We start from the raw sequence: 15,526 nt of genomic DNA, 5'->3' as shown, positions 1-15,526 counted from the left end.
AACCGGGACGTTAACGGCCACAAGGCAGAAGATTCTGCTGGTGCAATTCAATCCATAAATAATCAAGTTAAGTTATGGGCCCAGTACGCTTCCACAAAATAATGAAGTTAAGTTGAACTCGACAGGAGGGCGGCTAAAATTTTGCCAACCTGTAAACACATATTGTTGCTCGTGGGAATGTCCTAACAGCCCACAACGAAATTCAGCGACACAATGTGTATAGTTGGGGCTGGCTGGTAGACAAAGTAAAGACTCAACTTTCGTGTCCGGAATCGGAGAGCCATGGACCTCGTAGCAATGGGAACAGCCCCTCACACTCCGACCGTGCGTGGGCGCCGCCAGCGACCCCGGCCGAACTACGCGCCACGGGGACTTCCTCGCTGCTCCACGCCAACCGACCAACTGCCCAGGCCCGTAAACGGTGAAAGGACCAAATATACGTCGACTGATGAGACGACCAACCGAACGACCAACCAACGGTCGTCCCCCGCTCCAATCTCCCTCCGTCGGACAGTTCATGTGTGTCGCGAGCACTGGCTGTCCGCGCCTCATCGGCACTCCTTCCCCGACTATATTTCTGCTGCGTTCCGACTGCACCTCTGGTCCGTCTTCAACTGACTGTCAGACACACAACGACCCGGAAATGCTATCGGTCGCTCCAGAGATGGTACGACAGTGCCCTTATCGATAGACGCTGCTGCTGCCGCTCACGGGCAAGTAAGGCAGGAATTTAGTGAAGCCAGTAAATGGAACAAGAAAACGAGGCGGCAGTACCATAATGGAAGGTGACAAACAATCAATGGCATGAACACGAGCCGCGTGCGGCTCAGACTGAGATTGAAATAAATCAAACAAATAATTGAGGATGTAGGGTGCAAGTGCTACTCTAAGACGAAGAGGTTAGCGTAGGAGAGGAATTAGAGGTGGACCGCATCAAACCTGTTGGAAGAATGATGACTCAGAAAGCAAAGAAACAATTAGAAGGAGAAACGGCGGCAAATGTAACCTTAGTCTTGAGAAGAACACAAAGATATACAAACATAAAGCACCCTTTTTTTCTCAAACAGGACAGCATGACCAGCAAAAGGTCTGGAAAAAACGTTGTATGGGATTTGCGTTATGAAAGACAACAGAATAAATACGATATAATGTTCGAAGGAGACCACTTTGTTTTAGAAAAAGCAAACTATATTGACCGTTTGGATTAATAAATTAGGCATCTAAGTTAAATTGATCATTGGCGTATTAAGGGGAATCGTGGCTTCTACCAAAACATAAAAGTGAAAGTGAGTGTTAACTGCTGCGCTTCACTTGCTTCGCCTTACGTACTACCGCGGAGGTCCATCAACTCGTCTGAGCGTCTTTAGCGCAGCGAATTTCGACAGAATCGAGTTCCTGAGAACGAAACAGATTAACAGCTGGCAAGTCTTGAGTGTCACCAACAGACTACTGCTTCACGGAAGTAAGTATCAAATGTGCTGTTGTTAATGTAGCTTTGTTCCGTCAGTCTGATCGGACAACTTGCACACTATAATCTCCCTTAAATATCAATTTTAATTAGCCTAATTATACATAGGACATATTAACAAAGTCATAATTGTTGCCCTTGCTGTAGGTTGTTGTTGTTGTGGTCTTCAGTCCTGAGGATGGTTTGATGCAGCTCTCTATGCTACTCTGTCCTGTGCAAGCTGCTTTATCTCCCAGTACCTACTGCAGCCTACATCCTTCTGAATCTGGTTAGTGTATTCATCTCTTGGTCTCCCTCTACGATTTTTACCCTCCACACTGCCCTCCAATACTAAATTGGTGATCCGTTGATGCCTCAGAACATGTCCTACCAACCGATCCCTTCTTCTAGTCAAGTTGTGCCACAAATTTCTCTTCTCTCCAATTCTATTCAATACCTGCTTATTAGTTATGTGGTCTACCCATCTAATCTTCAGCATTCTTCTGTGGCACCACATTTCGAAAGCTATTCTCTTCTTGTCCAAACTATTTATCGTCCACGTTTCAGTTCCATACATGGCTACACTTCATACAAATTCTTCCAGAAACGACTTCCTGACATTTAAATCTATAGTCGATGTTAACAAATTTCTCTTCTTCAGAAACTCTTTCCTTGCCATTGCCAGTCTACATTTTATATCCTCTCTACTTCGACCATCATCAGTTATTTTACTCCCTAAATAGCAAAACTCCTTTACTACTTTAAGTGTCTCATTTCCTAATCTAATCCCCTCAGCATCACCCGATTTAATTTGACTACATTCCATTATCCTCGTTTTGCTTTTGTTGATGTTCATCTTATATCCTCCTTTCAAGACACTGTCCATTCCGTTCAACTGCTCTTCCAAGTCCTTTGCTGTCTCTGGTGGTAGCTGGAAATACCTTAATCCGTGCAGTGGCCCTGGTCCAGATCTAACAAACCACATGCTAAACAATATCTGACTAAAAGCAATGTTGTGAGGCTGTGAACGTTCCCTCGCTCTCGTACACTGTGGTTATGGCTAATGTGGAGCCTAGTGGAGGAGGGGAGCGTCAGTCTTGGACAATAGCGAACGCTGATTCCCATGGAAATCGCCCTCTTGGAACACTGCAGCGCAGATCGGGGGCGAAGTACTGTTGCCAGTTCCGGCTGTATGACGAAAAGGACGCTCTGTGCCATAAGGCTGCGGGGACATTTTTGGTCAGCCTATGGCATTTGAAAGCTTTGCGGAAACATACTCCTCCTTGCAGCTGATGTACGATTGGGACATTCTAGTAGACAGATGGCGCGGTATCTGATTTATTCGTATTCATTCTGCTAGTCAGTTTGATTTAACCGGCGTTCTGTGTAAAAATATTGCCTGAGGTAGTACCCCAGCTGGAAGAGTTCTAAGTCGGTGCCATTATTATCACATAGACTCATTCTTCGGTAAAGTACGCGGCAGACTTTGTAGAATGCTAGAGAAAGGCAAAAAGTCTACGATGGAGATTGCTTACAAAACACGTGTACCACCCACCCCAAAACGTCGTTTTGTTGTGTGTAGCAGAAAGTGGACCAAGTAGGACTAACAGGGAGTGTTTAATGTATTCAAAAATGAGCGGTACGAATGGTTAGAGGTTTGTTTGACCTCTGGTCGAGAGTGCTACGGAAATGCTGAAAAAGTGAGCTGGCAGACGCTGGAGATAGACACAAATTACCCCGAGAAAGCCCAAGTACGGAAACTTTCAAGAACCAATTTAAAGTGAAGAACCTAGGAATATACAACAACCACTTATATATCACTCCTGTAGGGACTGCGATAACAAGGCTAATTCCAATGCACACAGATGCGTATAAATAATAATTCTTCCCTCGCTCAATTAGTGAAAAGGATGTGAAGAGGTCCTAATAACCGGTGCAATGCGAAGTACCTTTTGTTATGCAGTCCACAGTGGATTGTAGGTTTTGGCTGTAGACGTAAAGTAAGACTTTCCCGGGAGTAACAAGTCGGTGTAAGAACCCTGGCCAGGTCATCAGCCCAGCCCAACATTACTACTCAGTTAGTTAGATAAAAGTCCGCCTCCGGTAGCTGAGTGGTAAGAGAACTTCCACAATGTACAACCGCAAAGCTCTTTGAGGCTGTGACACCCCATAGCATGCAGGCACCGAATGATGTGCGAAGGATTAATGCCCGTCTACAGTATGTGAGGAACTTTTTCCTCAAAGCAAGTTATCTTAGTGACGAAATCAGAAACAACACGTGTAACACAGCGCGCGACATCATACTTGAAAGGAAGTTAAATGAGGACAGACACAAAATTGGAAAGAAGTTCCCTAATTGTGCCTGGAAGGCTGTATGGCGGAACTTCAACTATGCCGGGCTATCTACAGATACATGGCACAAAACGGTTAACAATGTCGTCAGCACCAAAGAGAGACTATATGGGATCGGTTTAAACCAGACACACTTTTGTGGAAGCCGGCCGAAGTGGCCGTGCGGTTAAAGGCGCTGCAGTCTGGAACCGCAAGACCGCTACGGTCGCAGGTTCGAATCCTGCCTCGGGCATGGATGTTTGTGATGTCCTTAGGTTAGTTAGGTTTAACTAGTTCTAAGTTCTAGGGGACTAATGACCTCAGCAGTTGAGTCCCATAGTGCTCAGAGCCATTTGAACCATTTTGAACTTTTGTGGAAAATGCAATCTGGTGGATACACTCATCCACGGATTCACCTGTGGCGGCAATGTGAATAACTGGAATTGGATCAGGCAACAAATCGCCTTTCTCACCAGATCCTAGACGGAATATATAACGCCATCGCTCCTCCTCACCAGACATGACGTACTTTCCGAAATTAAAAATCAACGCCATTAGCTGGTTACTGGGGAAATATGTTAGTAAGTTATCAAAAAACTTGGGTCGGACAACGAGATAGAATTCCGCGTTTACATGAAGTGTGAATAAGCAAAAATCAGCACGTATCGCAACCACAAGAAGCACTACGGCAACATGCTGAAGATCATTTTTGAAAGAATGGGTGTCGGTTAAATATGAGGAACCACTACAACACCTTGAACGAGAACGAACAGAAGAAAATTAAAAGTCACTTGTGTTCTTATTATTATTATTTACTATTCCGAAACTTCTATGTTACACGAAGAGTTTTTTAAAAATATTTTGAGAATTACTCGTGTTCGACTTCCATAGTATTTGTGTAATTCAAGAAGAATTGTTACGTTCAGTGTTCAGTTTCTACTCAGAGAAGAGGTTTCTTTGTCTTTCTTACATCGGAGAATGGGAGTTTTGTGTTAAGATTTCTGCACACTTAGTGCTATGTCCCAATAGGGGACATGAAAAAAGGGGTAAAAATTATGGATAGAGCGTCTGCCATGTAAGCAGGAGATAAAAAAAAGTAGTTAAGGCGAAGAAAAAAAAAAGTGTTCAGCGCGACGGACTGTCAATCCTAAGGGCCCGGGTTCGATTCCCGGCTGGGTCGGAGATTTTCTCCGCTCAGAGACTGGGTGTTGTGTTTTCCTAATCATCATCATTTCATCCCCATCGACGCGCAAGTCGCCGAAGTGGCGTCAAATCGAAAGACTTGCACTAGGCGAGCGGTCTACCCGACGGGAGGCCCTCGTCACACGCCATTTTTTTTTTACTTAGATAAAAAATTTTATTTGGATTTTGAAAACGAAAGATGTTTTTAATCATCCGGTGATTCCTTTGGAATGTAATCTCAGTTTATATCCCCAACAGTCAATATGCGATCGGAGAAGGTTAGAACAGGCCACTGGAAGACCCAAATTAATTGTTGAATAATTAGGTCCCAGGTTCTTCGTCGCAATTAATAACCTGATGACATTTACACGTGACTTTCAGTTTATTCTTCACGGATGTGGCAGAAATATTCACAGTCCTAGCTTTTCTTTAACAGTCATTGGTTCTATCCGATGTTCGAGATTACTTACAAGGGAACCTCCCCATCGCACCCCCCTCAGATTTAGTTATAAGTTTTCACAGAGATAGGCCTTGAAAAACTGAACACAGATCAATCGAGAAAACAGGAAGAAGTTGTGTTGAACTATGAAAAAAATAAGCAAAATATACAAACTGAGTAGGCCATGCGCAAAGTAGGCAACATCTAGGATAATGTTACCTTGCGGGCGCCATGGTCCCGTGGTTAGCGTGAGCAACTGCGGAACGAGAGGTCTTTGGTTGAAATCTTCTCTCGAGTGAAAAGTTTAATTTTTTATTTTCAGACAATTATTAAAGTTCAGGCACTCACACATAATCAACTTCGCTCTCCAAAATTCCAGGACATGTTTAGATTTGCTTGGATATATGCAGGATTTGACGGTCTACACACGGAAACATTTGAAAACGTAAAAACATATGTTTTGACAGAGCACAGGGAAAACTGTACGACTGTGAAACTGTTGCATTCATTTGTTGCAGTTTATGTGACAAACTCTTATGTTTTCATCACTTTTTTGGGAGTGATTATCACATCCACAAGAAAACCTAAATCAGGCAAGGTAGAAGAATCTTTTTACCCATTCGCCAAGTGTGCAAGTTAGGTGGGTCGACAACATACTCCTGTCATGTGACGCACATACCGTCACCAGTGTCGTATATATCAGACGTGTTTTCCTGTGGAGGAATCGGTTGACCTATGACCTTGCGATCAAATGTTTCCGGTTCCTATTGGAGAGGCACGTCCTTTCGTCTACTAATCGCACGGTTTTGCGGTGCGGTCGCAAAACACAGACACTAAACTTATTACAGTGAACAGAGACGTCAATGAATGAACGGACACATCATAACTTTGCGAAAATAAATAAAGTAAAATTTTCGCCCGAGGAAGGATTCGAACCAAGGACCTCTCGTTCCGCATATGCACACTCTAACCACGGGACCACGGTGCTCCTCTGCTCACATTCTCCTTGATGTTGCCTATCTTGCACATGGACTACTCAGTTTGTATATTTTGCTTATTTTTTCATAGTTTCACACAACTTCTTCCTGTTTTCTCGATTGATCTGTGTTCAGTTTTTCAAGGCCTATCCACTGCGTCAATTTATAACTAGATCTGAGGGGGGTGCGATGGGGAGGTTCCCCTGTTAGTAACAGATTATGTGAGCGATGACGTAATGACGAAACAATGACTAACCGAACTGCCCTCGTGCCAAGAATTGTGCCATACTAAGTGACTGGTGGAGCTGATGAAGCTGCTTATATTTATAGAAATCCAATACTTTGAGAGGTGACATTACTCAATGGAAACAAGAAACACAAGTCCAATAAACATGAGTCCGGAAACGCACGTGTTTATAGGAAGAGCTGCGCGAAGCTTGGTGACCAACATTGGCACAGACGCTGCATTGGCGTTACGTCATATTTGTCGGCAGGGTGTTTCTCTGTATTACTCGCAGGGCTCTACCTACCATTAGGGACTCTGCAGTCCGTTGTATGGTTCGAGTCATGTTATAGGCTACATTAGTTTGTGTGACTTATTGTGCAGTGCTGTCAACCCTGGCTACGTATCATGGTCTTTTATCTTCTCCCAAACGTGGACACACTAATGCGTTTAATGGTGCTGCGCTGTTTGTACGTACAAATAGTGTAATGCATTTATATTTACTCCCTTCCACAAAATTGTTGGCAGTGGGAGCCCACTACTCGACAAGTGAAATGACGGATACGATATTCTGCTATGGTTTAGAAAATTGACGTAGCCTGCGACCCCGTGCCCTCTATACTGAAAAATACCCACAGCACAGAGCGCCCTCTGGTAAGCTGTTCAGCAGACTATACCAGCGTCTGAGAGACACAGGTACCCTTGCACCTGTAAGACTGACAGTGGAAGACCCCGCACAGTCCGCACGCATAACTGGAGGATCGTGTGCTACGTTCGATGGAAGAAACCCCTCGGACCAGCGTGCGTCAATTAAAACCAGCAGATGGCGTGTTTCATTCTCTTTATCTGAGGGGGAGGGGGGGGGGGGGGGTACATCATGGACAATTGCAGCACCCATATCACCTACTGCGCCTTTCAGTCTGTAAGGCCAAGGATCATCACGGCAGACGGCGGTTCTGTCAGTGGCTGTTGCAGAAGTGTACCAATGATCCACTGTTCACAACCAAGATTTTATACACCGATGATGCACGTTTCACAAGAAGAGATGGTGAGAATTTTCACAAGTCGCATGTATGGGCAGATGTAAATACCCAAGCAATTCAGGATAAAGGGCATCAACTCGGATTCTCAATCAATGTATGGGCAGGCATACTTAGCGATAGATTAACAGGTAAATCCGTGCTACCACAGAGATTAATTGGGCCGCACTATCTGCACTTTTGCATTAATGTGTTGTCTACCTTGCTGGAGGCTGTGCCATTGCAGCAACGAATGCAAATGTGGTTCATGCATGATAGCGCCCAGCACATTTTCATCACAATGTGCGCGAACATCTTACGCAGACATTTCGGGGCCACTGTGTTGGTTTGGGGGGGGGGGGGGGGGGCACACCTTGGCGTGCACGTTCGCCAGCCCGCAATCCCCTAGACTTTTTGTTATGGGGACACTTGACGGAATTGATGTACGCCACGCCAATCAACGATATGCGGACACTACAGGGTCGCGTCTACAACGCATGCCAGCAGGAATAACAACAACTGGGTGTACTTCAAAGGGTGCGTCGTTCCTTACAGCGGAGGACTGAGGGCTGCGTTGTCATGAATGGGCGCCACGTTGTACGCCTACCGTAAACACGTGGACTTGGTTTTCTTGTTACGATTAGTATACTCAGCTCTCGAATTATTACCTGACACTTTTTACGAACACCTATATACACTGAAGCGCCAAAGAAAGTGGCTTAGGCATGCATATTCAAATACGTAAACAGGCAGAATGCGGCGCTGCAGTCGGCAACGCCTATATAAGACAACAAATGAGTGGCGCTATTGTTACATCGGTTACTGCTGTTACAATGACTGGATACCCAGATTTAAGTGAGTCTGAACGTTGTGTTATAGTCGGTGCACGAGCGATGACCACAAGTGGGAATTTCCCCGTACGCCATTTCACGAGTGTACCGTGAATCCGGTAGTTGGGCAGTTCCAGCAGGACAATGGGACACACCAACGTTCTGAATTGCTACAGATTGGTTCCAGGAACACTCTTCTGGGTTTAAACACTTCTGCTGGCCACGAAGCTCCCCAGACGTGAAAATTGTTGAGCGTATCTGGGGTGTGTTGCAATTTGCTGTTCAGATGATATTTCCATCCTTCGTACTCTAAGAGATTTATGGACAGCCCTACAGGATTCTTGGTTTCAATTCCCTCCACCACTACTTCAGACATTAGTTGAGTCCATGCCACGTCATGCTGCGGCACTACTGCGTGCTCGCGGGGGCCCTGCATGGTTTTACATCATATAGACAAAATAATCTAAGACCCTCTATATAAGAATCATAAAAACAGGTACTTTAGGTAACCCACAATGACAAATTACGATTTTCAAATGTGACAGTGCTCTCTACAAAAACAAGGAAAAGTCTTTGACATCAGCTGAATTTTACGAAGGCTTGATATTCAAAGCTAAATTTAGAAAATATTATCCCTATTGGTTTTCAAAACATCATATTCCGTACTCGTTATATAATTATATTAATTGCTAACGTTTAGACCACATCTCCCTCAGTAGTTCTTATATAGGCTGAGCTGGTTTTCTAGCATGTTATGCTATATTCTAAAAACACTGTACTAATATTTCTTTGTCATTTCTCTCGAATATTCCAAAGGATAATTTTTACAAGAAAATATCTGCACTGCAAAACCGAAATCCCTTTTCTTATTTTTCTTTAATTTCCTCATAAAAACATTGTTATAAATTAATAAAATTTTGTAATAATGTCCAAAACACGGCCTTGCCGCAGTGGATACATCGGTTCCCGTGAGATCACCGAAGTTAAGCGCTGTCGGGCGAGGTCGGCACTTGGATGGGTGACCATCCAGGCTACCGTGCGCTGTTGCCATTTTTCGGGGTGCACTCAGCCTCGTGATGCCAATTGAGGAGCTACTCGACCGAATAGTAGCGGCTTCGGTCAAGAATACCATCATAACGACCGGGAGAGCGGTGTGCTGACCCCACGACCCTCCTATCCGGATCCTCCCCTGAGGATGACACGGCGGTCGGATGGTCCCGGTAGGCCACTCGTGGCCTGAAGACGGAGTGCTTTTTTTTAAGAATGTCGAAGCGACGTGGTGTTTAACGTCAGTGGACATACGGTTCATTATTTTTTCATATATGTAGACACGTAAAAATCCCACAAACATCTTGTAATGTTGATGCATTAATTTGTTCTGAAAGCGGTGCTGATATTCAAGACAATAAAAGCGGGTTAAAAGCTGTGAGCTATCTGGGGAAGTTAACCTTGCATTACTGAGCAGCTGTTTCACCAGGTACCCAGTCTAGCTTACCAAATTCCCAACCAGACTAACATTAATTATAATCTTTTAATAGTCATCTTACGACAACCGGTGATATATATATATATATATATATATATATATATATATATATATAAGAGAGAATTTAAATAAAAAGAAATAAATCAGTTTATATTTGGACGTTTATTTTAACATTGATCATTGTTCCGTTAAAATTTCAGCATATTAAACATGATTCATCAGTAAACTGGTGCCTTATTTAGGATTGTGAAAATGTGAGTTTGTTATCTTACAGAACACATCAGATATGGAGCCAAGATTGGGATACTGCATACAACGCTGCATTCATAAAATAACACACGAAGAACGTTGAAACATATGCAAGAGAAAATTAACCACAACCAACTGATTCAATTTTCACCCAAAAAAGTTACGTTCGTACCGCAATCCTGTCCGTCATGAAATTACCACACACTGGTATACTAAATTCATACTAACTCTCTGTGAAATCTTCCCGAAAAGAATAGCTGAGGACTATTTTGATGATTACACTACATGTTTCACGTGGTCAACTTGGTTTACACAAAGAGTGTAACTCCACAATAATTTTGATAATTAAAATAAATTACATCGAGACACAAATTACAAAAGAAAAACCTCGAACTGGTTACTACCGTTTTACTATTAACCTGATGGGTCAAACAATTGTATAAGCACGTGCTACTGGTCTCACAAAGTACACCCCACGTAGGTTGAACATAAAGAAAAGTTGCTATATTGAAAAATATTGTCAAGACGAGACATTATAATCTCACGCACATTCGCATTTAAGATTGATGATCTTAGTTAGAGTTACGGATCCTCAACACATGGTTCCACTTTACTCACAAAGTAGTGACGAAGCAACTACTGGAAGATATTCTGAACTTCACACTCGAATTACACTGTGTTGCAATTTAAGATAACATTAGATATTTTAGATCTAAACCTGAAATAAAGGTGATTAAATCAGTTAGGCTGAACTTAAGAAATCCATTGTCCTTCGGACTTAGCAGAGACACGCTTAGCCAGAGATCTTACAACTTCAGACGCTCGCCGCGGACCGACTGCCCGTGGGCACCTACCGAGGGTGCTTCCCGATACAAAACGGAAGTGACCAGAGAGGCAGCTTCCCATACCAACATGACAAGGGACGGACAGGACCAAACTAAGAATAGAAACCTCTTTGCTTTTATAAAGCGTAGCTACCTATTCCGACGTTGGTCCTACTGTTCTCTAGCAGACAGGTTTGTCTGCTACCATCAAGCATGGAACTAGAAATACATTTGCTCACTCATGCTTTCACACAGAAGGGAAGGGGGATGACAGTATCTTATCATATACAGTATATAAAAGAAAGCGGATGTAGGTTCCGTATGAGACTGTGTGACATGAATTACATATAAACTGTGTTTTAAAGTGTAGTAGTGTGACAGATCGTTCTTGATTATGTGTAAAAGTAACACGTTCCACTGCTCAGTCTCCTCCCAGATAGAAACACCACAGTAAATTTTGAAGTGGAATGTATGCCGTAAATGACAACAGTTTTAAAAAATTAACATGAAAAGAATCCAACAGAGACCTTTCAATCTCAGTAAAGTGTATTATGTTGTTTATCGTGTAGCACTGCACGTGAGTCTCAGTCAATTAAATTACACCGCTTTGCCAGGTAGTACCCTTTGGTTTTGCTTTTTGGTGGAGGGGGGAGGATTATATGTGATCCCTGACTTCTCGGTATTTATCATCTCGCATCGGTAATTTCAGAATTTGCTCCCGGTGAAGGACCTTTGAGAGGAATTGCAGCAGGTGTCGTGCTATGTTATCTCCCGTACTTCCCTGAGACAAGAAAAACCAAAGAAATTTTGGTCGTATGTAAAGTACACAAGCGGCAAGACGCAGTCAATACCTTCGCTGCGCAGTGCCGATGGTGCTGTTACCGACGACTGTGCCGCTAAAGCGGAGTTATTGAACGCAGTTTTCCGAAATTCCTTCACCAGGGAAGACGAATGGAATATTCCAGAATTTGAAACACGAACAGCTGCTAGATGAGTTTCTTAGAAGTAAATACGTTAGGGGTTACGAAGCAACTCAAATCGCTTGATACAGGCAAGTCTTCAGGTCCATATTGTATACCGATTAGGTTCCTTTCAGATTACGCTGATACAATAGCTTCCTACTTAGCAATCATGTACAACCGCTCGCTCACCGATAGAGCTGTACCTAGAGATTGGAAAATTGCGCAGGTCGCATCAGTGTTTAAGAAGGGTAGTAGGAGTAATCTATCGAACTGGAGACCTATATCATTGACGTCGGTTTGCAGTAGGGTTATGGAGCATATACTGTATTCAAACATTATGAATCACCTCGAAGGGAACGATCTATTGATACGTAATCAGCATGTTTTCAGAAAATCATCGTTCTTGTGCAACGCAGCTAGATCTTTATTCGCACGAAGTAATGGCCGCTATCGACAGGGGATCTCGATTCCGTATTTCTAGATATCCGGAAAGCTTTTGACACCGTTCCTCACAAGCGACTTCTAATCAAGCTGCGGGCCTACGGGGTATCGTCTCGGTTGCGCGACTGGATTCGTGATTTCCTGTCAGGAAGGTCGCAGTTCGTAGTAATAGACGGCAAATCATCGATTAAACTGAAGTGATATCAGGTGTTCCCCAGGGAAGCGTCCTGGGACCTCTGCTGTTCCTGATGTATATAAATGACCCGGGTCACAATCTCAGCAATTCTCTTAGGTTGTTCGCAGATGATGCTGTAATTTACCGTCTAGTAAGGTCATCCGAAGACCAGTATGAGTTGCAAAGCGATTTAGAAAAGATTGCTGTATGGTGTGGCAGGTGGCAGTTGACGCTAAATAACGAAAAGTGTGAGGTGATCCACATGAGTTCCAAAAGAAATCCGTTGGAATTCGATTACTCGATAAATAGTACAATTCTCAAGGCTGTCAATTCTACTAAGTACCTGGGTGTTAAAATTACGAACAACTTCAGTTGGAAAGACCACATAGATAATATTGTGGGGAAGGTGAGCCAAAGGTTGCGTTTCATTGGCAGGACACTTGGGAGATGCAACAAGTCCATTATAGAGACAGCTTATACTACACTCGTTCGTCCTCTGTTAGAATATTGCTGCGCGGTGTGGGATCCTTACCAGGTGGGATTGACGGAGGACATCGAAAGAGTGGAAAAAAGGGCAGCTCGTTTTGTATTATCACGTAATAGGGGAGAGAGTGTGGCAGATATGATACGCGAGTTGGGATGGAAGTCATTAAAGCAAAGGAGTTTTTCGTCGCGGCGAGATCTATTTACGAAACTTTAGTCACCAACTTTCTCTTCCGAATGCGAAAATATTTTGTTGAGCCCAACCTACATAGGTAGGAATGATCATAAAAATAAAATACGAGAAATCAGAGCTCGAACAGAAAGGTTTAGGTGTTCCTTTTTCCCGCGCGCTGTTCGGAAGTAGAATGGTAGAGAGATAGTATGATTGTGGTTCGATGAACCCTCTGCCAAGCACTTAAATGTGAATTGCAGAGTAATCATGTAGATGTAGATGTAAATGTAGACACGGGGTAGTGAGTGCAGTGCAGCGCCGTTTCGCCGGCAGGTCGTCGCCGGGACGGTACGTGGTGAACGCGTCCGGGGGCGCGCTGACCGTGCTGCGGCTGGAGGCGTCGGACGCGGGCTCGTACCAGTGCGTGGGCGAGAACCGCGCGGGCCGCGCGCTGGGCGCCGTCACGCTGGAGGTTCGCCGGCGCGCCGCGGCGCCGCCCCCGGCCGCCGCGCTGTCGGGCCGCGTGCTGGCGGCGGGCGTCGCCGTCGCGGCGCTGCTTGTGCTGGCCGCCGGGCTGCTGGCCGCCTGCGCGCTGCACGGCGCCCTCGCCAGGAAGCGCCGCCGCCGCCGCCACGACGCCGCAGAGGTCAGTGCGCGCCCTGCTCGCCGCCAGCTGCGGTTGTAGGGCAAAGTACACTACCGGCCGTTAAAAATGCTACACCACGACGATGACGTGCTACAGACGAGAAATTTAACCGACAGGAAGAAGATTCTGTAACATACAAATGCTTAGCTTTTCAGAGCATTCACAAAAGGTTGGCGCCGGTGGCGACACCTACAACGTGCAGACACGAGGAAAGTTTCCAACCGTTTTCTCATACACAAACAGCAGTTGACCGGCGTTGCCTGGTGAAACGTTGTTATGATGCCTTCTCTAAGAAGGAGAAATGCGTACCATCACGTTTCCGACTTCGATAATGGTCGGATTGTAGCCTATCGCGATTGCGGTTTATCGTATCGCGACATTGCTGCTCGCGTTTGTTCGAGATCCGATGACTGTTAGCAGAATATGGAATCGGTGGGTTCAGGAGGGTAATACGGAGCGCCGTGCTGGATCCCAACGGCCTCGTATCGCTAGCAGTCGAGATGACAGGCATCCTATCCGCATGGCTGTAAAGGATCGTGCAGCCACGTCTCAATCCCTGAGTCAACAGGTGGGACGTTTGCAAGACAACAACAATCTGACGAACAGTTCGACGACGTTTGCAGCAGCATGGACTATCAGCTCGGAGACTATGGCTGCGGTTACCCTTGACGCTGCATCGCAGACAGGAGCGCCTGCGATGGTGTACTCGACGACGAACCTGGGTGCACGAATGGCAAAACGGCACTTTTTCGGCTGAATCCAGGTTCTGTTTACAGCATCACGGTGGTCGCATCCGTGTTTGGCGACATCGCGGTGAACGCACATTGGAAGCGTGTATTCGTCATCGCCATACTGGCGTATCACCCTGCGTGATGGTATGGGGTACCATTGGTTACACGTCTCGATCACCTCTTGTTCGCATTGACGGTACTTTCAACAGTGGACGCTACATTTCAGATGTTGCTCTACCTTTGATTCGATCCCTGAGAGACCCTACATTTTAGCAGGATAATGCTCGACCGCATGTTGCAGGTCCTGTACGTGCCTTTCTGGATACAGAAATTGTTCGACCGCTGCCCTGGCCAGCACATTCTCCAGATCTCTCACGAATTCAGAACGTCTGATCAATGGTGGCTGAGCATCTGGCTCGTCACAATACGCCAGTCACTACTCTTGTAGAACTGTGGTATCGTGTGGAAGCTGCACGGGCAGCTGTACCTGTACACGCCATCCTAGCTCAGTTTGACTCAATGCCCAGGCGTATCATGGCCGTTATTACGGCCAGAGGTTTTTCTTCTGGGTACTGATTTCTCAGGATCTATGCACCCAAAATGTAATCACATGTCCGTTCAAGTATAATATATTGGTCCAATGAATACCCGTTTATCATCTGCATTTCTTCTTGCTGTAGCTTTTTTAATGGCCAGTAGTGTAAATCCGTACGGCAGCACTGGCTGGGATTCCCTCTAGAGCAGGCGTCACCAAACTAGGACCCTCAGGCTCGCCGACGATAGTTCAGTTTGCAAATTGCTTGATAAAACGTATGAACAGTAGACGTCCTACAATTTAAAGTTCGCGCACACAAAGTACCAAATGGGCAGTCAGTTGGCGGAGCTGTCATTTGTACTCATGTGACTCAT

General features: G+C 45.0%; 1 protein-coding gene across 1 annotated transcript in view; it reads left to right on the top strand.

Moving 5' to 3' along the window:
- The window catches only part of LOC126195746 (leucine-rich repeat-containing protein 24-like), a gene marked incomplete at its 5' end in the record, with an annotated part of 210,738 nt that overhangs the window by 41,820 nt on the left and 153,392 nt on the right, over window positions 1–15,526 (top strand). The window contains one exon of the mRNA XM_049934372.1: window positions 13,574–13,730. Within this exon, the coding sequence (XP_049790329.1) occupies window positions 13,574–13,730 (157 nt within the window). The remainder of the gene's footprint in view (window positions 1–13,573; window positions 13,731–15,526) is intronic.

This window comes from Schistocerca nitens, chromosome 7, assembly GCF_023898315.1.
Source record: "Schistocerca nitens isolate TAMUIC-IGC-003100 chromosome 7, iqSchNite1.1, whole genome shotgun sequence".
In the NCBI taxonomy this organism is placed as follows: Eukaryota; Metazoa; Arthropoda; class Insecta; order Orthoptera; family Acrididae; genus Schistocerca; species Schistocerca nitens.
The sequence above is the reverse complement of the archived record's forward strand: the minus strand, read 5'-3'. Positions and strand labels throughout refer to the sequence as shown.